Raw genomic sequence first — 25,011 nt, 5'->3', positions numbered from 1 at the left:
AGCTCCAGGCTCATACTCTGTGAGGGATGCCCCAAGGCCCTGCCTTACCTATGAACAGTTTGGGCAGATGTCCCTTCTTTCTGGGCCTAGGGCTTCCTTTGTTAGGGTCAGAATGAAGAACTGTAAAGGGGCTTAGCAGCTACCCCTGGAGCCTGTGAAGCATGTGTGTCCCAGTGACCCAGGGTCCTACCACTCCTCCTAGCTGGGCTGCCTTTCTGGAAAGGGGAATGACAGAAGCTAAGGCAGCCAACTCACTGGCCTCAGTCTCCCTCAGGAGAGGGGATTAGGTCATCCCAGCCTAAAAGGGCTACTGAAAAGAAAATCCAACACAAATGGGTGAAGATCCTGCATTTGGGGACAATTCCAAGGAAGCCGAAAAGCACCCTGGTGCCCTGAGTTCAGAAGACACTGGGGACAGGTCTAGGACCTTCCTTCTATCACCATCACTTTTCATCAACAACTTACTACCCTCCAGCTGTTATGCCAAATGTTTCACCTGCCTGTGTCTTGTGTGATCCTCACGACACCCACTTTGCAAATAAGGAAACAGGCCCAGAGAGCAATGCCCTTGCCCTAAGTCACATAGTCTGGTCTCTGCTTCTCACACTCACACATAGGCTAAGCCTCCTGGGTTTCCCCTACTGTCCTAAATTTTGTATCTGGGGAAAAGAAAGAAAGAAAAAAAAAAAGCTAAAATAATGGGGCTGGGGATAACATTTCATGAAATCTTTAATGAAATTGGGGGAGGGGCACAAACAGGGGAGAGGCAATGGGGACAGGCTTGGGGGCAAGGGAGATGGGCAGAGGCTGGGCAGGGCAGGGGCTCTCCTCTTCCCTGCAGCGACCCTCCCCCAATCATCCCACTGATTGGGGAGGGAAGAAGGGAGATGGAGCCATAAATATGTCCAGAATCTCAAAGAGGCGAAGGGTAGAGGGGGTGGCTGGGATGTGGGTCTCAGAGAGGAGGAAGGGGCAGGCCTGGGCCACCCTTATCAGGGGGCCCTGGCTCCTTGGGCGGCCGGGGGGGACCGGGGGGATCCCCAGGCTTGCGGCCATGTTTGCGGAAGTAGCGGTAGCGCTGGACGTAGGCCCGTACCAGGTTGCTCACCTTCACCGGGTTGATCTCACCGCTTTTGCTGTGGCAGATCTGGGGAGCCAGGGGATACCTGGAGTCACTGCGAGCCCCCTGTAGCTCCCTTCACCGGGGACTACCAAGCACACTTTGAGGCTCGGATGGGAGCCACTCCCCCAATGACTAGACCAATGCCCACACTTGGACCTTGTGGCAATGGGTTCCCCAGTAGCCAGAATAGGCCTAGGTGACCCTGGGGAAATCCTGTCACCCTCCTCACCTCCAAAACCACCCCTCACCCCATCTCCCCATGTGCAGACATGGGTCTGTACACATCCCTCCCTCCATCTCATTATCAGCATCTGTCCCCCTGCACCCCCCCACCTTGTGGACGGCCTTCCTCAGGATGTCTTTGTACTCCTCCTTGGTGATGTCCTTCTTCTGATAGTATGGCTTGATGGCCAGCTTCACCTCTTCCACTGCCCGCTCCTGTGTGTGCAGCTTCTTCAGATACTGGTGTGTTGGTGACAGGGTGAAAGAAAAGGGACAGCAAAGCCCACATGAATGCCACATGAACCCCCAGGCCTCCACTCACCTCTACATGCCAGCTTAGCCTCCTTGATCATCCAGTGAGGCCCATCCACACTGGCCCACTGGGCAGAAGAGCTAGAAGGTGGAAGTCCTGCTTAGGGTCTCCTTGTCAGTCATACTGGCCCACTGGGCATCTCTATGCTGGACCCTAAGCTGTCCCAGGCCTGACAATGACCAGGACACGTGTATCCCCTGCTTCACCGTTCACTGGAGAGATAAATGTTAGCCAAGCAACTACACCAGTTTTACTTGGACATTTAGGGCTTACTGACTGCAGCAGGAAAACATCACAAGGCCCTGGTTTTCATAATCCTGCCCTGGCTCCTGATGGACAGCAGGACCAGGGGGCACTCAGGGAAGCCAGAACCCTGGCTAGAAACACAGGAGTGTGTGTTTGGAGGCCAGGGGTGTGTGGCTGAGCTCAGGTGGCCCGCAGAGTCTGAGCTCAGATTGTGCAGATGGTACACTGGCATTGGAGTCCTGGTCTACCACTCCTGTAAGCAACCAAACCTCTAGCTCATCTGTAAAATGGGCAATACAGATGGGAAGGCCTAAGGTGATGTCCACTGAGAACATAGCACAGGCTGGACACAGCATGGACTCAAAGGGAGATGGGTTATCATGGAACAGGGTAGAAAGTTCAGCCTCTTAGAAAAGGTTCCATCCTTGAACAGAAAGCTAGGCGTCTCCACAGTCAAGCTAAAAACAGCAGCACCCCTGCCTCAGTGAAATCTTTGCAAAAGTCACTGGGAATCACCAAAAGGGGAACAAATTTAGTTCAGCAAAAGTCCCCTGCCAGGCACAAGGGACAATCCCTCAGCAACACCAGCAGGGAGGTCCTTTTCTTGATCCAGACAACTCTTGCCTCTGCCCCAGGGCTGAAAGACATGGGAATAGGCAAAGGATCCTGGGAAGACAAGGGTACTATGGCTTACGGTGGGGCAACACCTTGGATGACATGATGAAAGGATGCAAACTGATGAGCTGCTGAGCTGTTGGGGGAGCTCTACTGAGAGACTCCTCAGGCTTTCCCAGTCCAACAGAAAGTGGGTTTCTAAAGAGACATAGTTGAAAGAAAGGGGTTGTTCCTCCCATCTCAGATGTGGAAACTGAAGATGGGGGAGGACAGACCAGAGCAGTCTTAACTGGCAAAGCAAGGGCCTCAATGCTGGGGTCCTTACTGTCCCAGCCCCACCGCACATAGTACATGCCATGGACAAGAGATCAGTTCAACTATGGCCCTACCTGTTTCTTATGTGGGGATTTCTATGGGACTGTATCTGACCTTCCCTTTGGCACCCTCCACTAGATGGGTGAGGGTGGGCGACACCATCAACTGGCTGTATATGTGTTATTGGACTAGAATGAAATGCATCCAGACCTGACCTAGAGGTAAACAGCTTCTGAGCCCCAAGAGTAGGAATTGAAAAATCCGTGTCTGTATTTGCCTGGCAGTCATCCCTCCCTGCTTTATCTGGGAACAGGTTCTTGACTTCTTTTGGAAATAACCCCCTCCCACTTACAGAAAGAAGGGAAGAAAACAAGTAATTGAGAGGCAGACTTGTCTGTGTGTGAATGTGTATGTATGTGTGTATTTATATACACACATATAAATATAATTCTCTTTAAAAACCTGCCAGCTCCCTTTCCCATTCATCCATTCTAATGGAAATTTACTTTCTTACCATTAACAACTGACTAATCCATCCCTCTGAGGCCAGCTCACCTTGTCTGTGTCCCCTCGTCCCTCGGAGCTACTGCTGCCCTCTCTCTTGTCAGATGCAGCAGCCAGCCCAGTGGGGGTGGGTGGGGTAGAGCCACAGCCCCCCAGGGGGAGACTGCCAGGAAGCAGGTAGCTGGAGGGGCCAGGTGGCAGACCCAGAGAGGTGGGCACAGGAGCTGGGGCCACCCCCAAACCTGAGGGTGGCTTCCGGTGGCTGAGGATCTGTGGGAAGAGGTGGAGGGCAGGGGGCATTGCATGGGATGAGCAAAGAGCAAATGAAGGTGGAGGGGGAAAAAGGAACTTATACCCCCACTGTTCCCACCCTGATTTTCCAGCAAATCTGGGGCAACACGCTCCTCTTCTGGCCAATACCTTGCCCCAAGGCCTGTTGGGAGTTGTAGTTCTTCTCCTAACCAGAGGCAATGGACAAAGGAGGGGCCTGTGGGGACTCTTCCCTAGGGGAGCCCACCTGGTTGGTGGCCTGGATCAGCTCTTGGGCCTTTGCTCGGCTTGCCAGGTTGGCTTCTTCCATCTTGAAGAGAAGTGCAGTCACTGTAGAAGGCACAGAAGTGATGACACGGAGATCAGGAGGTGACAGGAGAGATGATGAACCTCACCTAACTACCTGCTGCTGCTGTCTCCCACCCTTGGCCCCAAGACAAGCCACAAGGCTTCACACTTAGAACAGGAAAAAGGGGCCTCCACCACTAAGAGAATCACCCCTTGCCCTGAATGTTCTTAGGACTCAAAAGTTTGTGTGTGCATGATTAGGGAGGATATGGCACCATGGTTACCAAGTGACAAGATAGTGGCAGACTGAGACTGTGTCCTAACCCCTCCCTCCCACTCATGGAGTCCCAGCCTCTCTCCTTAACTCTGAGGTCTGGGAGAGAAGACGGCCAGCCCCTAGAGGACACAGTGCCCTGTTCGAACCATCTTCTCTGGTCCTTCCATCCCAGTCCAGCTCTAGGTAAACACCAGACCCACTGGCTCCTTTAGTCTGTGCTGGCTGCCATCTTTACCTATCTGCCCTGTGCTCTCCCAGAATGCCCGACACTTAGACAACTTCTGGAAACACCCTGATTGGTCCTCAACCACCAGCCCATGTCCCTATATACCTACCCCTTCCGGGGCATCCCCACCTTCAAACATGTACCCATCAGTTCCCACCCTTCCTGATTCTTTCTCATCTGCACACCAGCCCACCCCACCAGCTGAGGACTCACAGGCCAGGACGCCACTGGTGGTGCAGTCCACACCAGCCGGCAGGTTCCAGGGCATGGGTGGGGGCAGTGTGGGCAGCTGGGAGACACGAGTTGCTGGACCATCCTCTGCTCCCGAGTCTCCAGCTGTGGACCCTGCACTGGGAGCGGTGCTTGGGGCAGCTGCAGCTGTGCTGGTGGCTGTGGTGGTGGCAGGCTGTTGCTCCTCCTCCTCTTCCTCCTCCTCCTCCTCTTCTTCTTCCTCCTCCTCCTCCTCTGCCCCACCTCGAACCCCAGCCTCCTCAGTAGCCTCTTCAGGCAGGAAGGAGACTTCAGGAGTCTTGCAGCTACTATCTACAGTCTGTGAGTCTGGAGTGAGTGCAGGAGGTGGAGGGGCTGCCTTGGGGGGTGGGGTGCTAGGGGCCTTGGCTGCCCGCTCCTCCCCAGACCAGGAAGTCTCCTCTGCTCCCTTGGTTCCAGCTGCTTGGCTGCAACTATCTGCCTTGGATTTCTTCAGTGACACAGGGCCCCCACTGCCACCACTGCTGCCTCCACTGCGCATCTTTTTCCTGGTCTTGGATGGCTTGGTCTTTCCCTTGGTCCCCTTGGCTTTCTTGGCCCCAGCCTTGGCTTTGACCTTGGTCTTTTTGGGCTTGGTGCTGCCCGGAGCAGCTTTGGCCACCTCAGTGGGAGCCCGCTCATCAGGCTTGAGGAAGGGGGAGCGGCTCTCCCTGTCACGGCTGAACTTGACTCCGATGGAGCCCAGGCCACCAGATGCAGTATCCTTGGCTGGCGTGGTGCTGCTAACACCCTCTCGGATCAGAACCGCCACCTTGGACTGCAGCTTCACCTTCCGGGAGGAACAGGAAGAGGAGGAGGAGGAGGAGCCTGAGCCGCTGCTGACCAGAGGCTTTGGTGGGGGCCCTGAGGAAGGTGCTGACTCCTTGGTAGGCCGGGCCTTCTTAGATGACCTGTCCCTCTCCCTGTCTCTGTCCCTGTCCCGATCCCGGTCCCCCCCATCAAGAGCCTTCCGCCGAGATCCCTTCTCCCGGGAGGAAGAAGAGGAGGAGGCAGCCCCTGAGCGCCGACGGTCCTTCTCGCTGCTCTTGCCGCCCCGCTCTTCCCCACTCAGTCCCTCTGAGTCGTACAGGACCTCACGCTTGGGTGATGAGGCTGGGGCCGGCGAGGGTCCTCGGGGGTCGGACTTGTCAAGCCGGCCCACAGTGATGGTCCGCTTGATGGCGAAGAGGTCATGGTCCGTGAGGTCCTGGATGGAAGGCGGCACGGCCCCCCGGCGGCGGCTGTCCCGTTCACCACTTGCGGAAGTGGAGCCTGAGGGCTGCTGGGTGGGCACGGAAACCTTCTCGACTCCATCCCCAGACCGCTTCTCACCCCGGGAACGTGACCGCTTCTTCTTTTTCTTGCTGCCGCCACCATCCCGGTGCTTGCCTCGGTGCCGCTCACGCCTAGAGGACGACGATGAGGAAGTGGCCGGAGGCGGGGAGGCTGAGCGCCGCCGCCTCCGGCGTTTCTCCCTGGACCTCGACCTGCGGCTACCCCCACGGCGACGGTCCGAGCTGCGCGAGCGGCGACGGGCAGATCGGGACCGCGAACGGCGGCGGGTGGACGATGAGGTGTGGGAGCCCGGCTTGCGGTCCCTAGAGCGGTGTTTCTTGGAGTCCCAGGGGGAGGCCGGTGCCGGCGGGGCAGGCTGGGTGCCGGAAGAGGACGAGGCTGCCTCCTTCACCTCGCCCCCACTGCGCTTGCGCTCCCGCCTAGACTTCTTGCGAGTGGGTGGGCCCACAGCGGAGGCGGCGGTCGCAGTGGCTGTGGTCGGGGAAGGTGATCGCTGGCGGTAGCGCTCTCGACGCTGGGTCAGGATTTTGCGGCGGAGGTCCAGGCCACCCCAGCGCGTGTCAGCAGCAGGTGGTGCGGGGGCCGGCTCCCCTAGGTCCACCTGTAGAGCTCCCTCGCCATCGGATTCCGCATGCAGAGACAAGAAGTCGTCCCCCTCAGGGGCCCGGGGAGCAGGAGGTTGGGGCAGGGGCTGGGTTGCAGGGGTGGCCGTGGAGGCTGGAGGAGGCCTGGGGGCCCTGCCACTGGCCCGGAAGAGGGAGAGTGCCACCCTGGGCTCTTCCTCTGGCTGGACGATCTCACCCTCTTCAATCTCTGAATCGGCAGGTGGCAACAGGGGAGGCGGGAGAACAGCTCCACCAGCTGTCACCACCTCCACAGAGACCTTGCCTTCCCGACAGGCCTCTGCCTCAGTCCCTACCACAAAGACACGCCGTCGGGTGGCTCCATCTGCTCGCGTGGAGTCCGCTTGGGGTGGTGTTCCAGAGGCTGGAGTCTGCTGTGGGGGCTGTGGGTCTGGGCGGGGACTCTCATCACCTGGGAAGTCCTGGCTCAGGCTATTGTCATCATAGATGCCTGCCAGGGTCTCGGAGATGCGGCTGATGCTCTGGGACAGGCCTTCCTCCTCCTCCTCCTCCTCCTCCTCCTCTTCCTCCTCCTCCTCCTCCTCCTCTTCCTCTTCCTCAGGTGAGGGGGTCCCAGCTGAGGAGCTGGGGTTGGAGCCAGTGGGCTCAAAGGGATCATACTTTTGCTCTGGAGCAGGTGGTGGGGAATAGGCCTCATCGGTGGGGTGGAAGGGATCATAGATGTCAAATCTGGGGGCAGGTGGGGCTGGGGGGGCAGGGGGGGGAGGAGGAGGAGGAGGGGAAGGGGAGGATGAAGAGGGAGAAGGGGATGGTGAAGAGGAGGCAGAGGAGGGGGCAGGGGGTGGAGCAGGGCCCCCATCTCCTGTGCCCAGGGTGAGGAGGTGGCGGGCACAGGTGGGTTGAGAAGAGTGAGACTGTGGAGAAACTGCAAAGGAACAGGGCAGACAAGAGACACCGTCAGGGGCACTCCTTCCTGTCCCCCGTGGAGGGGCCTGCAGGTAGACCAGTGCCCCATCACTGGCCCTCCCACTGACACTCACTGTACAACCAGCACTACTCAAGTGCTTTTCATGTGTGCCATCTGAAGATGCTCCTCATCCCATTCCAGAGGCACCATGACCACTGGACATGGGAGGCAACTGAGGTAAAGAGCTGAGTATCATTCCCAAGGGCACACAACAGGACAGGGACCAGTCGGGGTGCAAGCCCAGTCAAGATGGCCCTTAAGCCAGCACTCCCAGGCTGGAACAGCACTGGCCTGACCCCTTGCATCACACGCTGGCCCTTGAAGTCTAAGAACCACCTTGACCAATAGTGGTGACACCACCACAGCAGATACAGGCCGGGTCAGGAAAGCCAGGGTTCAAACCCAAGTCCACCTCCAAGGCCAAAGCAAGCCTTGGCCTATAATGCCAACAGTCTCCCATGGGGGTTTACCCCATTTTGACAAATATGAAGCTGAAAAGGTGAAATAGTTAGTCCAGACCCAGGAGGTGGCGACCTCAGGTGCCTAGACAGCTTAAGTCCTCCCCAAGTTCTCCGCTCTACCATGAGACCCACCCAAAGGGCCATACCTGCTCCCAACTCATGACACCACTGAACAAGAGCAATGATTAGAGCTGGCTCCTTCCTCTGGGCCAGGCGCATGCTTTGCAGATTACTTCCTTAGTTTGCCCCTCTTTTTTGCGGGTCAGGGGGTACCAGGGATTGAACTCAGGGGCACTCAACCACTGAGCCACATCCCCAGCCCTATTTTGTATTTTATTTAGAGACAGGGTCTCCCTGAGTTGCTTAGGGCTTCACTAAGTTGCTGAAGCTGACTTTGAACTCACGATCCTCCTGCCCCAGTCTCAGAGTCCTGAGTGGTGTGTGCCACCGAGCTCAGTTCACCCTTCTAAAAGCCCCCTGCACTAAGCACTATACTCTGGATGTCAAATGTCACACAAGTGGAGACAGTTAATAGGCTGTGCCACTAGTGAGGAACTGGGCCTGGATTCAGATGTACATATCTGCATGTGGGGGCTGTTTTCTCATACCACTAGGACCATGTCTTGCCAAGGGTGGCATGGTCAGGTGAGGCCAGTACGAGGAAAGCAAAGGGTTTACAAAGGCAGCTCCTGAGTCAACCACTTCCAGAGCTGCCTTGGATCCAGTTTCAAAATTCCTGTCCTCACCAGTAATGTGACCACAGGCAGTGGCTCAACCTGTCTGCCTCAGTTTCCTTATCTACAAAATGGAACTTGGCTCATTTATTTGACACATTTTTACCAATCCCTATTTTGTGCCAGGCTGTTCCAGTTACTAGGGATAAAAAGCAGTGAGCAAAACAGAAAACAATCTCTGCCTTCTGGGAGTTTATACTGCAGAGCAGAGAGGGAAAGGTAACAAGTCCAGCTCATAGGCTGTCAGCAGCTGAAGGGCCTGAAGGATAAGAAAGCAGGCAAAACCGTGTTCACCCTGCACAGGTGACAGCAGGATTCAGGGAATGGGGATGGCACCTGGTGCCCAGGAAGGATCTGGAAAGTGTGAGCAACTGTTGCCATTGTCATAACCTAGTTGAGAGATTATAGTGATCCAGAAACACAGAATGACACTTTTTCAAATAACCTCTACACAGGATAGGAACATGGATGAGTTTTGTTTTCTTTTTCCTAAAGTCTTAATATTTTTCAAAGGAAAAAGAAAAAAGCCAACTATAGTTTAAAACATAGGGCTGTTATCACCTGCCTAGCAAGCACAAGTCCCTATACCATGAAAAATAAGTAAAAGATAAAATATGACCCAGAGTCTCCCTAAAAATAACTATCAGGTCTTAGATACACCTCTAATACTCTTAAGGCCCAGGGGCCAAATCCAGCACACTGCCTGTTTCTGGAATGAAGGTTTATTGGAAAGTTGCCCTACCCATTGTTTACTTATCCTCTACAGCCTCTGACTTTAAGAGAAATTTCAAAACACATTCACAGGCCCACAAGAATGACATGGACCCTAGGCACCAAGTATCTAAATGTGACCTGGCACAGGGAGTGTATGAGCCACATTCTTCAAGGGAATTGGGGCTCATGGCTGACATAATGCCACACTGAGGCAAATGTTCCTCTCTACTCTCCCTGACAAATATATTTGTGTGTGCAGAAGTGAAGTCTAAACTTACGGGAGTCCTAAGAATCAGCAGCATACTGTTAAAAAACAAATTCCCAGACTCCCCCTCAGACTGTCAAATCAGAACCCCTGGGAGTGGGCCTAGTGATGTGCAAGTGACTGATGTGTGCTCAAGTTGCAGAAGCACCGGTTTAAACTGCTCACGGGGGTTACTGCCTTGTGCGAGGTTGGGGAGCAGATTCTTACTTGCACAGTACACACTGCAGAAATTAAAAAATGTGGACTTTAGACTGAGGTCCACCACAGCAGAAGGCTGGGGCCCACTACTAAGCACCTGGCTGTGACCTGGAGCAAGTGCCTTCCTACTTACTCACTGTTAACTCCTCTGGAGGATGGAGACTCTTGAGTTCCCTTCCTGGGGAGATGAGTTCCCAATGCCAAGGGTCTCACATGTGCTCACTGCTCCCACTCAATCCCTCCCTATAGCATCTGTTTTTCTTTTACATACATCTATGTGTACACAGAACTTTTACTGCAATCTCATATGAAAAAAGTTAAGTACTTTTGTCTAAATGACATGATTGTCACTACTGTTACTAAAAACAGCTGACTCCCACATAACTCCAAGACCACCTGCCCATCTCTGCCCCGGCCTCACATACCCGTTTTGCCCGTCCTCCAGGCCCTGAGACGGGGCAGCAGGCTGGGCACAGGTAGGGGGATGGGATCCCTGTCCCCAATACGGACCTCGGCCACCAGTTCCAGCATGTCCTCGCTTCTGCAAGGTGGAAGGGGTAGATAAGCCTCAGGGATGCTGCAGCTCTCAGATTGGGGGCAATTCCCACTCCAACTGCCCAATTACTCACTCGCCAGGCCGTAGGTCCAGGCGGCTGGGAACCCAGGTATCTGGAGGATCCAGGATGCTTACCAGCCCCGTGAGGAAGCTGTCTGCAGCCATGTCCAACACCTGGAGTAGGCCAGGAGGGGCTCCATGCTGTGAGAACTCACAAATATTATATCCCTCATCCCTAACCTCTCAGGAACCCAGACACTGAGACCCCAAGAAAACTCAGGGTCACACCTATTTTTCTATCCTGCCTGCCATCAGAAATTAAGACTCAGGGATTAGGCACCTGGAACACCCTGTCATTCTCTGTCAAGACCCCAGATCCAGGAGACTGGTTCCCCACTCCCATTCCTTTAAAACCAAGAGTGAAGGCACCCAGGCCTCTTACTCACAGTAGCCGTGTCAGTTCCCCCCGATTCCTGCGGACGGGGCTCTGACCGTGGGCTCCGGCAGCGTCTCCATCGAAGGCCATGACACCCAGAGCCATCTAGAAAAAGAGATTTACATGGGGGATTGGAGACAGAGAACTAGTCACAAAGACCTCATGGGGGACAAGAAGAGGAGCCTGTTCTAGTGATTGACGGAACCATGCAGCACCTCCCAACTCCGGCCCTGCGAGGGCTTCCCGACAGCCCCTTCTGGGCTCCAACTCTCACCCAGTTGTCCTCCTCATGCTCACAGGATGGAGGGCCACATGTCTCAGCTTGGTGTTCAGGCCCTGCCACAACCCAGTCCCCACAGACCTCTCCTGTTCCCCCATGTACCCCAACACTGCTCACACTCTCCTGCACCTAGCCCCAAGGAAGCAGTCGGTTCCTCAATGCCATGCCCTTGTGCCACACACCTGCTGTCCCCTCACCTAACAGGCTTCCCTCCAATCAGACAACTCTGATACATTCATAGAGACCCAGTGTACCTGTCACCCCCCAGGAAGCCTCGCCAACCCTCTCCCTCCATGCTACTTTGGGGAACCTCCTGCCTTCTCAGAGTGCTTCGGGCTACCTCTAGGCTGTGACTGTGTCTCCCCTGCACTGGACTGTGGGCCCCTGAAGGCAGCTATGAGGTCCAGCCTATCTTTGGCTCCCTGTACCCAGCATAAGGGTGGTACCCAGTAGCCCCAGGAAAAGCTTATCCAAATGATATGGGGATAAAGAATGCAGAGAAGGTGAGCTGAAAGGAACCAGAACCCACCATACCTTTATCATTCGGCAGATCCCCCTGCAGGGAGCTTCCCACAGCCTGCTGAATGGCCCGCTGGGGAAAAAGGGGTTGAGGGGGTGGGAAGAACCAAGAGTCAGAGGCCTTAGGTAAACTACCCTCTGCAACCTCTGCTCCTTGGGAGACAAAATATTCCAGACACCCCTACCACCAGGCAGGAGTACTGAGCCAAGAATGCAGGCCCCCAGCCTCCTCCCTGCTCTCCTCCCCATAGGGCCCCAGAGACAGGGCCCTGGAATCTGGACTCCCAGCACTTCCTCCTCCCTCAGCTCCAGGAGTCCAGCAGCCTCACCAGGATAAAGGCAGAAGGAGAAAGTGTGGGGTCTCTATCAGGCGGACCATCACCCCGATCCTCGCCTGACTCCTCTGTCTTTCCTCGAGACTCATCTTCTTCCTCCATGGTCACCTGGTGGTCGAGGGGCAACAGTGTGGGGTGGAGGCCAGGGAAGGGGATGAAAGCAGAGGGTCGATGTGAAGACCTCAAGGGCCTTGAACAGTGCCTCGATCAGCATCCTTTTTGGCATCCCTTCTCCTTCACTTTGTCCCAGTCTACCCTGTCCCTGGGAGAGTGCAGACCTACATGGACTAGAACAATTCTTTCTTTTCCTGGATTTCAGCTGTCGACAGGTCTCCTCAGTCACCTATGTCAACGTCTAGCTACCTAGTTCCCATGGCACCCCCAACAACCTATCAAACTTCAAGACCTCACTCCCTGCCCTCATGGGACCAACAGAGACATTTTTGTGTTATGATTTCAAACAGTGTGTTCCACAGTCCCCTAAACCCACTTTTCCCTAACTGATATATGCACCAGTGTACTAGATGGCATTCACTGCCAGGTACCACACAGCTTCACAGGGCATCAATTATCCTTGATGGTGAGGAACCAAAGAATTTTTATTGATCTATTTAAAACTGCAGCCATGAGATTAGTCTGCAAAATCTGTAATGACACTTCTAAAACAAAAGTGCTAAACTAAAGAAAAGCATGCTTTCCCCAGGTGACTTGCCTGTCACCTTATTGCCTGTCCTGTGTAAGCATGGCCAAAGCTCTGGCAATGCCACAGAAATTCTTAAGATTACAATGTCCAGTTAAGCAGCTGAAAGAGCATCCTTCAGACTGGCAGATGTCCTGATTAGGACTTCAGAAAATATGAACATTACAGCTGTGAGCTTTGTCATAACTGTCAAATCTGCTGCTCAGAAAACAATGCCCAATCTCAAAATTCCTAGAAAGCTTCAAAATCCCTAAGCCATACTCAGTACTTATCTGTAAATGGCAAAATAGTAGCATCTATCTCAGAGTATAGCCGTGAATTAAAAGCCAGCAGAATTAGCACACTCCAAGTGCTCAATACACACTAATAGCATTTATATCATTAGTTCTTAATTTCCCGGTTTCCCCTACATCTGTCTCCCCCACTTCCTCAGCTACAAATCTGTGAAGAAAAGACCTCAGCAATGGTCTCTATCCTACTATAGATTTTCACACTGTGCCCAATCTTCCATTCACAAGTTCAACCTCATAGTATTCTAAAAGTCTGCCTCTTCCCTAATTCCTCACAGACACACCTTGCCCTGATATACTGTATCCCAGTTTCTCTAGCCAACACTCAATACCTTCCAGTCCTGAGGACAGTTCCCAGCACTGGAGTTGCTCTCCAGCACCTCCTAGGAAGCACATGCTACCTAGAATAGTGACTGTCAAATATCCAAGATTTCCTGCCTATGGACTTGAAAACCCAAAACCCCTTGGCAGCATATTATAATCGCCCTTACTCTTGAGCCACACCCTCAGCTGCTTAGGTCTTTTAGCCATTAGAAGGTTCATCAGACACTGTAGTTCTCAACTACAGAGTCCTAGAGCAGGTTAGTGCATCACAAATAGCTTGTTGCAAAAAGTAAATAGAACATAACAGAAAATTCTTCACATTGATTCACAAGTAGAAAGTGGAAATATCAATTCATGGAACTTGCATATTAGTTACATACATATGTTGGTATACACGGAGTCTCAATGAGAAATGTATTCCTTAATGCCAATCAAGGTTAAAAGAATTCGAAAACTCTGTGCTGAGTAAGTGTAGAAGACCCTACAGACTCTCTCAGACTTACATGGACTAATTCTAACTCTCTCTACAGCCTCAGGACAATGCAAAAATTTTAAGCAATTTTCATGTGAATTACTTTCTGAAGGGCAAGTACATTTGAGCTGGGCAAAATTACTAACACTCTATTTTGCATTATTCTCCACACATTTATCTGTCCCCAAAAAGCATTTGAGTTTGCTTCAAGCCTACAGACTGGATTCTTGCAATCACATCAAAGCCACCCTAGGGTGGTTCCAGGTGCTTCTAACTGTCACACGGATCAGACACTTGGAGACCCATTCACGATTCTTAATACACCACAATATTTGCCTCCCATCCTTGACGGGGATTGGGAGGATACATTTCATTCCTCGAGGTGGTCTTAAGAGACTTTTCTAGCCCCCAGAGTTCTTCCAGGCCTGATAAATGGTCCCAGACCGATGTAGATCAGCCACATCCAAAGACCAACCCATGTAGACACTTCCCAGTCCTAATAGACATACCCCAGGTGCTGTAGGTGGCTTTGCAGATACTCCTCAGCTCTTGCAGACCTCCTTCACCCCTGGGACACAGCTCAAGATCTCAAGATGGCCCCAAAACACTCAGCAGACCCTATCCTCCGGTCTGCGTATAAAAACGAGCTACAGCGCCTACAGACACTACCCAGGTCCAGGTATATGATGGAGAGCAGGCCCTGTGCTCGGTCCAGGCCCTACGGACGCCCCCAGTCCTCTCAGGGACACCCCGTAGACGCCCCCTGGTACCCACAGACGCGTCCTGGGGCCCTGAGAAGGCCCCCTGCTAGGCGCCAGGCTTCGCCACCGCAGCCGGGTTCGAGACTGCCCCGCTAAGTCCTCCAGGCCCCGTGGCGTGTGGGGGGTACCCGGGGACAACTAGCAACCCGACTCCGCCCCGCCCACCCCAATAGGCCCGAGCCCCGCGGCCCGGACCGCCGCCGCCATCTTACCCCGCCGCTCGGGCTGCGGCTCCGGCCCCAGCGCGGGGCGGGGCGGGATGGGGCGGGGCTCGCGAGCAGAGGGGGGGAGAGGGGCGGAGCTAAGTCGCCGCCGAGCTTGCCGGGATTTCAAGTACCGAGAACGGTGCCCTGAAGGCTGGCGGGAAGAAAACCGGACTCGGTTTCCCAGCAGGCGGCGGGGCACATGGGGCGGGGCACGCGCGACGCACGCCGGGATGCGTAGTCCGCGTGCTGCCTCCGTCGCGCGGGGACAGCAAGGAGGTGAGAGGTGAAGTGGGCGGGGTTGCTGTGGCTCGCGGTGAGGCCCCACAATGCCCTGCGCGCGCGGGGAAAGGACGGCGGAACCGGAAGTGGCGTAAAAAAATTGCTCAGCAGAACAGACGCAAGGGAATTGTAGTTCCAAGGAGAGAGCAGTACGGGCTGGAAGTCGCCCCGCCCACATTCTGGAGATCTCAGAATCAAGATCCCGCAGTCCCCCCTCTAAATTTAGAACCAAGGAGCTGGACTCTACAGCTTCCTCACTTAGGACGGAAAAGCCCGAATTCTGAATCCTTTGACAGTAGGATTTCCCTCTTTCCTCGGATTCAGGAATCTGTCCTCTCTTCTCAAAACCAAGTCAGGACTTTAGGCCTTTTTCCTTCAGACTATTCCAGGTGTCAGATTCACATCTGAGACGAACACAAGAATTCGGGTTCCCTCAGACACAGAATTCTGGGCTCCAGCCTCCAACAGACTCCTAGCTCCCTCCTGTACTGAACCAAGAACCCCCAAGCCCTCTCCTCCCCAGGACCCAGAAGTTCGTCTCCAGCCTTATTTTCTCCTGAGGACCCAAGTGTTGGGCCTTCGGCTTCCCCCGTTAAGTCCCAGAAATCCTGGCCCCAGGCCCTTCGTGACCCGGGCGTCCCGACTTGGGCTAGCTGGCTCATGGATTAGGAATGCAGTGATCTCACAGCCCCTCCCTGCCCCGTTACTCTGCTGTTTCCCTCCAGGGCCCCTTCTCCCCTCCCAGTCTGTCTTCCGTTTGGCTGGAGCAGCGGGAACCGGAAGCCTGGGTCCCTTAGCAGGCGGAGACTCCGGCTTCAAGCCCAGATGCTCGGGTCGAGAGCTTGGCTAGGATCCCAGAACAGAGGTGGAGCCTCTCTTCGAGATCGGCGTCTTACTTCCAGCGCCCTATATACGGACGCGCGCGAGTCGGCAAGCCCCGCCTACCAGAATGAGACCCAGAGGATGGTTCTCCGAGCTCTGTCACTAGATCCTTACTTGCATAGCCCCACCCCGAACGAGCTTCCCTCCAATCTCTCAGGAAAACGAGTTCTTATTAGCATAAACAAGCCCACAGTCGGCCCGCCTGCTGAGAGCGCGTGGCGCTACCGGGGAAGCACAGATCCTCATTAGCATAACCCCGCCCCACTCGGAATTCCCCTTTGCCGCGAACTCCTTTCCCCTGCCCTTATTAGCATAGCTCCTCCTTTTCCCTGGTCTCCCCTCCTCCTTAAGTGTCCCGAGACGCGAGTCCTTCTGGCCGGAGCTCATGATTATGCAGTAGCCTTATTAGCGTAGCCCTACCCCGAGTCCCGCCCGGTTTCCCCCCAGGCCGTAGCAGAGGCGGCAGCAGCGGTGGCGACATGAGCAGCGGGGCGGCGTCCGGGACTGGGCGGGGGCGGCCCCGGGGCGGGGGGCCGGGACCCGGGGACCCCCCGCCCAGCGAGACACACAAGCTGGTGGTCGTGGGCGGCGGCGGCGTGGGCAAGAGCGCACTGACCATCCAGTTCATCCAGGTAGTGGGCCCTCACCCGGGAGGGGTCCCCGAGACCCAGACCTCAGTCCTTTGGGGGATCCCTGAGATTTGTGTCCCCTTGACCTATCACTGAGACCTTACTATAATGCCCTCTAAATCTTAAAAGCTCCCATCGGATTGCGACTCTAAGTTCCCCCAGGGTCTCCACCCCCTGCACGCGGGACACCTCATACATCCTGAGACCTACCATCCCTTCAGCTTCTTTGCTGACCTGGCTCTGAGTACATCCTGAGAGCACCTTAAATAGAGAGCAGTCGCCTTATTCAGATCCTAAGCACTCCCGGGGGTGGGGGTGGGGTTTCACCACCCCCTCTGCCCTGTACCCTATTTCCCCTCAGAGGCTAATGGGAAGAACAGCTGTGTTCAGCACCTTTGAGATTCCCCCAGTGGGGATTCTTGGCCCCTTCAGGGATCTCCCCCTGCATCTAGAAATTTGCCCAAACCTTGACTCTGAGGTTCTTCTGCAACCACTCAGTCCTGAAACAGGCACCCTCCAACCATTGCTCTGAGATTTCCCCCTCAGACCCAAGCCATTCCAGAAAACTCCTGAGACTCCAAGATCTGACAATCCCCCATTTGCCAGTCCTCCATTTTTCCATCCAACACAAGGATAACCAGCCACTCTTTCATGTCCAGTCTTCCTCCACTCCAGCTCCCTGAGCCTTTCTTAGAAACTCTGGGAAGTCCCCAAATCATCTCTATGCAAGAAGCTCAATCTTCTTCATACTCCTGCTCCTACTCCTTGGGAGTTTGGCCCCATAAATGCATTATAAGTCCTCAAAGACTAGTCTATGACAAACCTCTCAAGTACCTGCAAACCTCCTCCCTAGGGCTGGCCCCCAGTCCTCACACCTGAACTCCTGATGTACTTTGAAGGCACTCCCCTAGTCCCCCTCAGAGCCACAACCCCATCCAGGACCTGTTTCCTACCCCAAGCACACCTCCAGCAGACAGGATGCAGCCTTTAGACCCCCAACATCCAAATCACACCTCTCCTGGAAACCATCTCCTCTCAGGAAACCTCTACCATATTCCCAGGAGAAACCCTTCCCACCTCAGCAAAACCCTTGAAAAGTGTATGCCCCTAGGTGCTACTGCAGAGGTCCCTGGGTGGCAGCCCCCTGGGTCACAGACCCAAGAGACCCCAAACAAGCACCTTGTGTGAGCCCCACCCATGCTGAGAAAGGCTCCAGCCCTGAGCCTCTTGTACCCAGGGGCAGACCAGAGCTGGCCAAAGGCCTGGCTGGAGGCAGCAGGACCCAGGCAGGAAGGGAGGGGCTGGGGCTGAGGGTGGGGCAGCTTCTTCGCAGCCGGATTGGAACTGGGACCTTCCCCTGGGAGGAGACGCTGGAGGCCGCTTGAGGAGGAGGGGAAGGGGAGGAGGAAGAGAGAGGGGGAAGGGGAGGAGGGAGAGAGAGAAGACAGGCAGATACTCTGAACAACAGCTCTCAATAACTGCTTACTGTTTGCCAAAGGATATGTTAAGTATTTAATGGGGGTTTCCCCTGAGTTTCTAATGCTGAATAAGTGTACTGCTGTTCTTAAGGAACAAATGAGGAAACTGAGGCTCAGAGAGGGGAAGCAGTTTGTTCAATGTCACATAGCCAGGATGTAATCATGATATATATGGAAGATGTACTTCACACCAGAGGACAAAAAGAGATGCAGAGAAAGGAGACTGGGACAGGGAGCGGCTCACGTACCCAAAGAGAAGGGAACGAAATAGAGACCTGGAGAGACAGGAAGGATAGAGACCCAGAGAAAGCGAGACAGTAACCAGAGAGACCGGTAAAGTAAGGCTGGACCAGGGACAGGGACCTATCTTGTAGGGGCACTGAAGTAACAGTGACCTTTCCCCACCCCACCAGTCCTACTTCGTGTCTGACTATGACCCCACCATCGAGGACTCCTACACGAAGATCTGCACTGTGGATGGCATCCCAGCCCGGCTGGACAGTGAGGGCGGCTGGGAGTGGGTGGGAGGCGTGTCACCAGGGGCTGAGGGCTCATGGGGCTGTTTGGGGGAGCCTCCTTCCCACCGTATGCCTCTGTCTCCTTAGTCCTAGACACTGCGGGCCAGGAGGAATTTGGGGCCATGCGGGAGCAGTATATGCGGGCTGGCCATGGCTTCCTGCTGGTGTTCGCCATTAATGACCGGCAGAGGTGAGAGAGGTGGCCAGTGGCAGATCAGTACAGGAAGGGGAATGAATGGGGGGCACCAGCCGGGCTGGAATTCATTCTCCTGCCTCTCTCCCAGTTTCAACGAGGTAGGCAAACTCTTCACCCAGATCCTTCGAGTCAAGGACCGCGACGACTTCCCCATTGTGCTGGTTGGGAATAAGGCGGATCTGGAGACACAGCGCCAGGTTTGGGATGCTGCCTTCCCTGGGGACCCCAGTGGGCTTGGGAGGCTCCGTCTGGCACAGCATCCTCCTTGCACTTCTGCATCCCTGCCCCCTCCAATGCCACACTCCTCACTTGGATGTGTTATCCCCCAAGTCGGATCATCTGGGTCCCCAGCCTCATTCACCAGAGGGCTTGGCGCACAGTTGTCCCCACAATGGGGCAAAGGGCACCACTCCATGCACACCTCCAAGACCTGAATCTCTGCCCTGTCTTCCTGTTTTCCCACCTAGCCTCTCCTCACAGTCTTCCCGTCTCCCCTCACATCAACCCCCTACTGGCCTATGCCCTCCCTTGCTCACAACCCTCCCATAGCTCCCCAGTTCTTCCCCCAAATTCTATGGGAATTTCCCACTTCAGGGCAGTGCTTGGCCTCCGGCCTGTGCCGAGAACACCCTTACATGCCCACCTCCATGGCTGGGGCTGGAACCCAGGGCTTCACACATGCCAGGCAAGCACTCTACCACTGAGCAACACCCCCAACCCACACCCTTCCTGGCTGCTAATTACCTGATTGCTAGTTATCTAAAACGAAACCACCCTGATTCCTCACTTGAATGGTATCAACTCCCTCAGCATCCACCAGGATCTTTCTGGAACTTTCCCCTTGAGCCACCACAGGTTACCCCCATTGTAGCACACATTGCACACGTCTACCTCCCCAGCTGGGGTCACCCTGAGTAGGAGGACCTGATTCCTGTGTCTTCATGGTCCACACCAGGTCCCCCGATCTGAAGCATCTGCTTTCAGCGCCTCCCACCACGTGGCCTACTTCGAGGCCTCGGCCAAACTGCGTCTCAATGTGGATGAGGCCTTCGAGCAGCTGGTGCGGGCTGTCCGGTGAGCCGAGTCCCTTTCCCATCACCCTGGTCCCCATCCCCTCCAGCCCAGACTCAACAGCTGCTTCCCACAGGAAATACCAGGAACAAGAGCTCCCACCCAGCCCTCCTAGCGCCCCCAGGAAGAAGGACGGGGGCTGCCCCTGTGTCCTGCTGTAGCCCGGGCAGGAGAAGCAACCGGCACAAGCTGAAGGGACCAGCTGCCTTGCACCTTGCTGTGTGGCCTGAAGCCCTGGCTGAGCCTCAGTTTCCTTCTCTGGGTCTCCCAGGACACACTGCACCTTTTACCCTTATTTCCTGGCCTCCTCTGGGCCAAACGCCACTGTGTGCCTTCTGCCAACACTTCTTTTCCCCCTCCCAAGCCCCTGCTGGGATGAGGAATTCCAGGGTCACTGCTGTATATAACCTCCCCCCCAGAAAAATAAACGTCACTGCCAATGTCAGGAGGTGCTTTCTAAAAGGGAAATGAATTCAAGGCATGCACACTCTAAAGCCTTGCTCCTCTAGAACTGTAGTGGGATCTAGAGCCCATTTCTTGGGAAAGGATGGGAATAAACTGAGCCAGGTGTACAGACCCCACTTCCCTTCAACACCTTGAGCCCACCCTTTGCTATTTGGGTTGGCATGTTGTTAGGATGAAATTTAATGTCTAATAGAATTTATTCTTTGGAGAGTCCTACTTGGAACTATTTAACTTAAAATTAAAAATTAGGAACACCATCAATATTTTAGGAGTTCAATAGTCACATCTGATTAGTGGCTATCCTAATGTGGGATGGGGAGAATACACGTCCCTATCACTGCAGAAAGCCTTAGGCTAGTACTGTTCTAGAAGGTTCCAAGACCTTGGGAACAGGCAACTACTACAAATGTATGTGCCCTCTCCCTTCCAATGTATACTGAGAAAGGTCTTTTGACTGGAAGAGAGAGGCAGGACGGGTGGGAAGAATGGTGTCTTTCAAGTTTTCAGTTCCAGAAAGTTCCCAGTGGAGCTGACATCTGAATCTAAGCCTTTTTTGGTGGGGGGTGAGGAACAGGAGGTGGAAGTAATGTCTTTAGGTCAGGCTGAGCAGTCTTCAGACTCATCTGTAAATCCAAATCTCATCTGTGTCCTGGGAACCCTTGGATCACCCGCATTCAACCCAAGACCCCAGATCCTGCCCCAGATTTGCTACCTTGGAGGACTAGAGCTGAGGCCACCAGCCACCCCCCTCCCAACTGCCTCTGACTAAAAATCTTTGAACCCCAATATCTACTTAGTACACCAAACCAGAAACATCATCCTAGATGTCCCCCTGCCCTAAAACTCAGGCCTTCATCCGCCACCCTCCACTGTTCCCCTGGTCCCTGATCTCACTACAATACCTCACTCAATACAGGACCTGCCTTCTGGTCCAGGATACAGCATGGCCTTGCACAACTGCTGAAGCCAGGCTGCCTGTATCCAAATCCAGCTCTGGCTGTGGTTGCAGCTCAGTGGTAGAGTGCTTGCCTAGCACCCAAGAGGCCCTGGGTTCCATCCCTAGCATTACAAAAAAAAAAAAAAAAAAAAAAAAAAAAATCCAGCACACGGTCATCTGTGAAAAGGGGGTGATCACATAGCTGCTCCACAGGGTGGGTGAATGGCTGAGATGACCACAAAGCAGAAAGATCTCAGCACCTGGTCCACACTAGGTGCTCATGCTCAATGACCATGACCCACCCTCTCTTCTGCCCCAGAACCATGAATGTCCCTCTGTAGTCCAGATTAGAACACTGATTAGCAAATATCCCTTTCCGGGTTTCATTATCACAGAATCCTTGGCCTGTGTTCAACCTTCTGCCCTGGGACTAAACGTGGCTCAGATGTATTGTGCTACATGTTCACTCCCTGCCCCTGTAAGAAGGGGCCTGCCCCTGCTGGGTGGGGGGAATATGGACTACAGGAGTCAACGGTTTCTAAGTTTCCAGACAAGGTCAGACTTTTCTACCTGAGCCAGGGTTGGGGGTCCTGTGCCAACTCCTCTCCCCCCAGTCCCATCATTGACACTCCCCAGTAGATCTGTCCTTCCTGTACTGTTTGGTGGGGTTGAATGCTTTCTGGGACAGCCATCTTCTTACAGGGCCGAGATGCATATTGAGGTGACAAGTTCCTGCTTGTCCCCAGATAAGTTTAAAAAAAAAAAAAAATCATGACAACTGGCAGGCCATTTTTGGAAGGTTTATGGTCAAAGCCATTCCAAAAACTTGTGACAACACTGAATGGGCTGTCATGGCCCTAGGCATGTGTTTGTGCAGAGTTCCTCTGTAAGGTTCCTGCCTTCCCATGGGTTCTGGTGAGCCCTGACAATGAGTTAAGTTTCCCCCGCCCCCCCGCCGCCTTTTTTTTTTCTGGTGGTGCTAGGGATTTGGAGGCAAGCACTCTACCAGCTGAGCTATATCCCCAGACCAGTCTCTCCCATTTTGATGTCCTTGTCCTTATTTATCTTTTCCTGCCTTTTTATCTTGTCATGTCTTAGACTTCTGCCAAGCCTCTTGGTTTCTCCTGCCATGGAGAGTAGGAGTTGTGTACCAGGTTTCAAAGTACTTCATCTTCCCGGTGACAAAAGCCCATTTTACAGATAACAAAGTTGAGGATGGGAACTGTTAGCCAACTTACTTGGTTAGTGCAGCAGCCAATATTCAGATTTGGGCAGTTGGGTTCCAAAGGCCACCACAATGTTTTGCTACTCCTAGAGGGATGGATGATCCCTGCCCCATCTACCTTCAGGACACTCAGTACACTTTGTCTGGTCTCTGGAACAATGCCAATCCTCGTGCCTTTGGCCCATTTTAGAGCTCAATCCAGAAACTGGAATGTGCCACTCAACATCAGTGGCTGCAGCTTCACATGCTAAAAGTGACAGTTCAAGGACATTTGGTCCATTCTCAGCCTTCAGTGATTCTCTAGTAAGTTCATGGTCCATTACTAACTCTCCCATTGTAGTTCTTGAATGCTGCTGTTGATTCTGCATTCTGAAGACCCAGGTTCTGAAATCTGCAATGCGATCACCGAGACAACACCAAGGTTCTAGAACTGCAAGAGTTCTTTCTCAGTTCACCTGGAAGGGAACTTGGGGCACTGATGTTTCCACCCTGCCTCAGAATGTGTCTGGAACACCTGTGATCTGAATTGAAAATGAGGTTCTAGAATGACAGCCTGTTCACTACTTTGTAGACTAGGTTCTAGACTACTGCCAGTCGATCTTGGAATTCTGACATTCTTACCCTAAAATCTTGCTTTTTGAACTTTAATACACTTTAGAATACTCTCAGGATTTTATTTTTATTTATTTTAAAAAATTAAATTTTTTTGAGACAAGTCTCACTATGTTGCCCAGGTTAGCCTGGGACTTGCCATCCTCCTGCCTCAGTCTCCCAAGTAGCAGGGATTACAGTAATGTGTCACTGCATCCAGCTAGGATTTTATTTAAAAGTGGATTCTGGCTGGGCATGATGGCACATGCTTTAATCTCAGTGATGAGGGAGGCTGAGGCAAGAGGATCACAAATTTTTGAGGTAAGCCTGGGCAATTTACTGAGACCTGGTCTCAAAATATTGGGGAAAAAAATTTTAAAAACCCAAAGGACTGGGACTCCACCATAGAGCACCCAAGGTTCAATCTGCAGTACCGGGAGGCAAAAAAGAAAAAAGTGGAGCCAGATGTGGTAGCAAATGCCTATAACCCCAGCAACTCAGGAGACTGAGGCAGGATTGTAAATCTGAGGTCAGTCTCAGCTATTTGGTGAGGCTGTCTCAAAACAAAAAATAAAATAGGGCTGAGGATATGGCTCGGTGGTGAAACACCCCTGGTTCATATCCCTGGGTATGGGATATGGCTAATGGAAGAGTACTTGATTAGCCATTGTGAGACCCAGGTTTGATCTCCAGCAACAGCACCATTAAAAACAAAATGAAGAGCTGGTTCTAGCAGCATGCAGTGTTGCACGACTGTAATCCCACTGATTCAGCAGGCTGAGGCAGGAGGATCTGGAGTTCAAAGCCAGCTTCAGCAACACTGAGGCACTAAGCAACTCAGTGAGACCCTATCCCTAAATAAAATATAAAATAGAGCTGGGGATGTGGCTCAGTGGTTGAGTGCCCCTGGGTTCAATCCCCAGTACTCAAAAAAAAAAAAAAAGAAAAGAAAAGAAAAAAAAGCTGGTCCTGATAACAGTAGATCTGAGCCTATATCTCCATAAGCTTTTTGGGGATTCCAAGCTAATGGCTATACTTTGAATAGCCAGTTTCAGGAACACAGGACTTCAGGTCAGTCTCTAGAAATACTGCCAGCCCACCTGGGACCTTAGAGTTTAAGGTCTCACTATATTAGAGTGAGAAAAAGTTTGCTAGTTTCTGACACGGTCACTATTTGTAGTAATTTAAAAATACATTTTAAAAATTTACAGCTGGACAGCTGGGCATGGTGGTGCACACCTGTAATCCCAGCAACTGGGGAGGCTGAGACCGGGGAATCACAAATTCCAGGCAAGCCTCAGCAACTTAGTGAGGCCCTAAGCAACTTAGCAAGACCCTGTCTCAAAATAACAATAAAAAGGGTAGTGGGGTGTAGCTAACTGGCAGTGTGTCCCTGGGATAAATTCCCAGTTTAAAAAAAAAAAAAAAAAAGAAGAAGAAAAAGTCATGTACTTTTTCCTTCAAAAAGTGGCGTTTTCTCAGCAAAGAAGGATGAGGCAGAAGGGTCATAGCTCAGTAGTAAAGCACCCCTGGGTTCAATCCCCAGTACCAAAAAGTAAAAAAATAAAAAGAAAGAAAAAGTAGACTTTAATTCCCCTCTCATTGAGGGTGCATATGCTGAATCTAAAGTCTGTTCTAGGGTGCAGCCAAAGTGGTGGGCTATGATATCTGGGATTAGGAGTTAGAAGCTCATGGCCCCTCCAGGCCTGCTCTGGGATCACTCCTTCTGGGGGGATGTCAGCCGCCGTGTTGTGAGGATGCTCCAGCAGCCCACAATGAGGGCTTAGTGGCAAGGAACTGAGAACTGCAGCCACAGTCATGCTACAGGTGGATCCTGCAGCTCAGAGACTTCAGATGGCTGTTTCCCTGGCCAACACCTTGACTGTGTCCTCATGACAGACCCTAGGCCAGTGGTGACTAGGCCCCAAACTCCTGATCTTCAGGAACTGAAGACAATCAGTGTTTGCTGTTTGAAGTCATTAGATTTCAAGGTG

General features: G+C 53.2%; 2 protein-coding genes across 4 annotated transcripts; one reads left to right on the top strand and one right to left on the bottom strand.

Annotated features, from left to right (window-relative positions):
* Nucleotides 1-711: 711 nt before the first annotated feature.
* On the bottom strand, nucleotides 712-14,877 carry Scaf1 (SR-related CTD associated factor 1). Of its 3 annotated transcripts, none has more exons than XM_047529125.1 (11): nucleotides 14,753-14,877; nucleotides 11,988-12,101; nucleotides 11,674-11,731; nucleotides 10,870-10,964; nucleotides 10,497-10,624; nucleotides 10,293-10,408; nucleotides 4,613-7,453; nucleotides 3,856-3,938; nucleotides 3,390-3,608; nucleotides 1,457-1,585; nucleotides 712-1,147 (listed from the first exon to the last, which is right to left on the bottom strand). In XM_047529125.1, the coding sequence occupies exons 2-11, from the start codon at nucleotides 12,093-12,095 to the stop codon at nucleotides 956-958; spliced, it is 3,969 nt and encodes a 1,322-aa protein (XP_047385081.1). In that variant the 5' UTR covers nucleotides 12,096-12,101; nucleotides 14,753-14,877; the 3' UTR covers nucleotides 712-955. The 3 variants fall into 3 exon arrangements, with proteins under 3 accessions (XP_047385081.1, XP_047385080.1, XP_047385082.1); XM_047529124.1 differs by lacking the exon at nucleotides 14,753-14,877 and adding an exon at nucleotides 14,289-14,730; XM_047529126.1 differs by lacking the exon at nucleotides 14,753-14,877 and adding an exon at nucleotides 14,289-14,729 and having other exon boundaries at nucleotides 10,497-10,597.
* Nucleotides 14,878-16,330: 1,453 nt separating this feature from the next.
* On the top strand, nucleotides 16,331-20,259 carry Rras (RAS related). Its single transcript, XM_047529036.1, has 6 exons — nucleotides 16,331-16,539; nucleotides 18,428-18,515; nucleotides 18,620-18,722; nucleotides 18,817-18,925; nucleotides 19,684-19,802; nucleotides 19,876-20,259. Exons 1-6 carry the CDS (start codon nucleotides 16,387-16,389, stop codon nucleotides 19,958-19,960), a joined length of 657 nt encoding a protein of 218 aa, XP_047384992.1. The 5' UTR covers nucleotides 16,331-16,386; the 3' UTR covers nucleotides 19,961-20,259.
* The last annotated feature ends 4,752 nt before the right edge of the window (nucleotides 20,260-25,011 follow it).

The sequence above is a fragment of the Sciurus carolinensis genome, chromosome 16, assembly GCF_902686445.1.
Source record: "Sciurus carolinensis chromosome 16, mSciCar1.2, whole genome shotgun sequence".
In the NCBI taxonomy this organism is placed as follows: domain Eukaryota; kingdom Metazoa; phylum Chordata; class Mammalia; order Rodentia; family Sciuridae; genus Sciurus; species Sciurus carolinensis.
The sequence above is the reverse complement of the archived record's forward strand: the minus strand, read 5'-3'. Positions and strand labels throughout refer to the sequence as shown.

Excerpts from the sequence above, each read along its gene's own strand:
- Scaf1 (XM_047529125.1), bottom strand. The coding sequence starts at position 12,095 with ATGGAGGAAGAAGATGAGTCTCGAGGAAAGACAGAGGAGTCAGGCGAG. Across the intron at positions 3,939-4,612 it reads CACCAGTGGCGTCCTGGCCT|TGACTGCACTTCTCTTCAAG; the intron begins GTGAGTCCTCAG and ends TGCCTTCTACAG. Across the intron at positions 1,586-3,389 it reads GACGAGGGGACACAGACAAG|TATCTGAAGAAGCTGCACAC; the intron begins GTGAGCTGGCCT and ends CCAACACACCAG.
- Rras (XM_047529036.1), top strand. The coding sequence starts at position 16,387 with ATGAGCAGCGGGGCGGCGTCCGGGACTGGGCGGGGGCGGCCCCGGGGC. Across the intron at positions 16,540-18,427 it reads TGACCATCCAGTTCATCCAG|TCCTACTTCGTGTCTGACTA; the intron begins GTAGTGGGCCCT and ends CCACCCCACCAG. Across the intron at positions 18,516-18,619 it reads CATCCCAGCCCGGCTGGACA|TCCTAGACACTGCGGGCCAG; the intron begins GTGAGGGCGGCT and ends CTGTCTCCTTAG.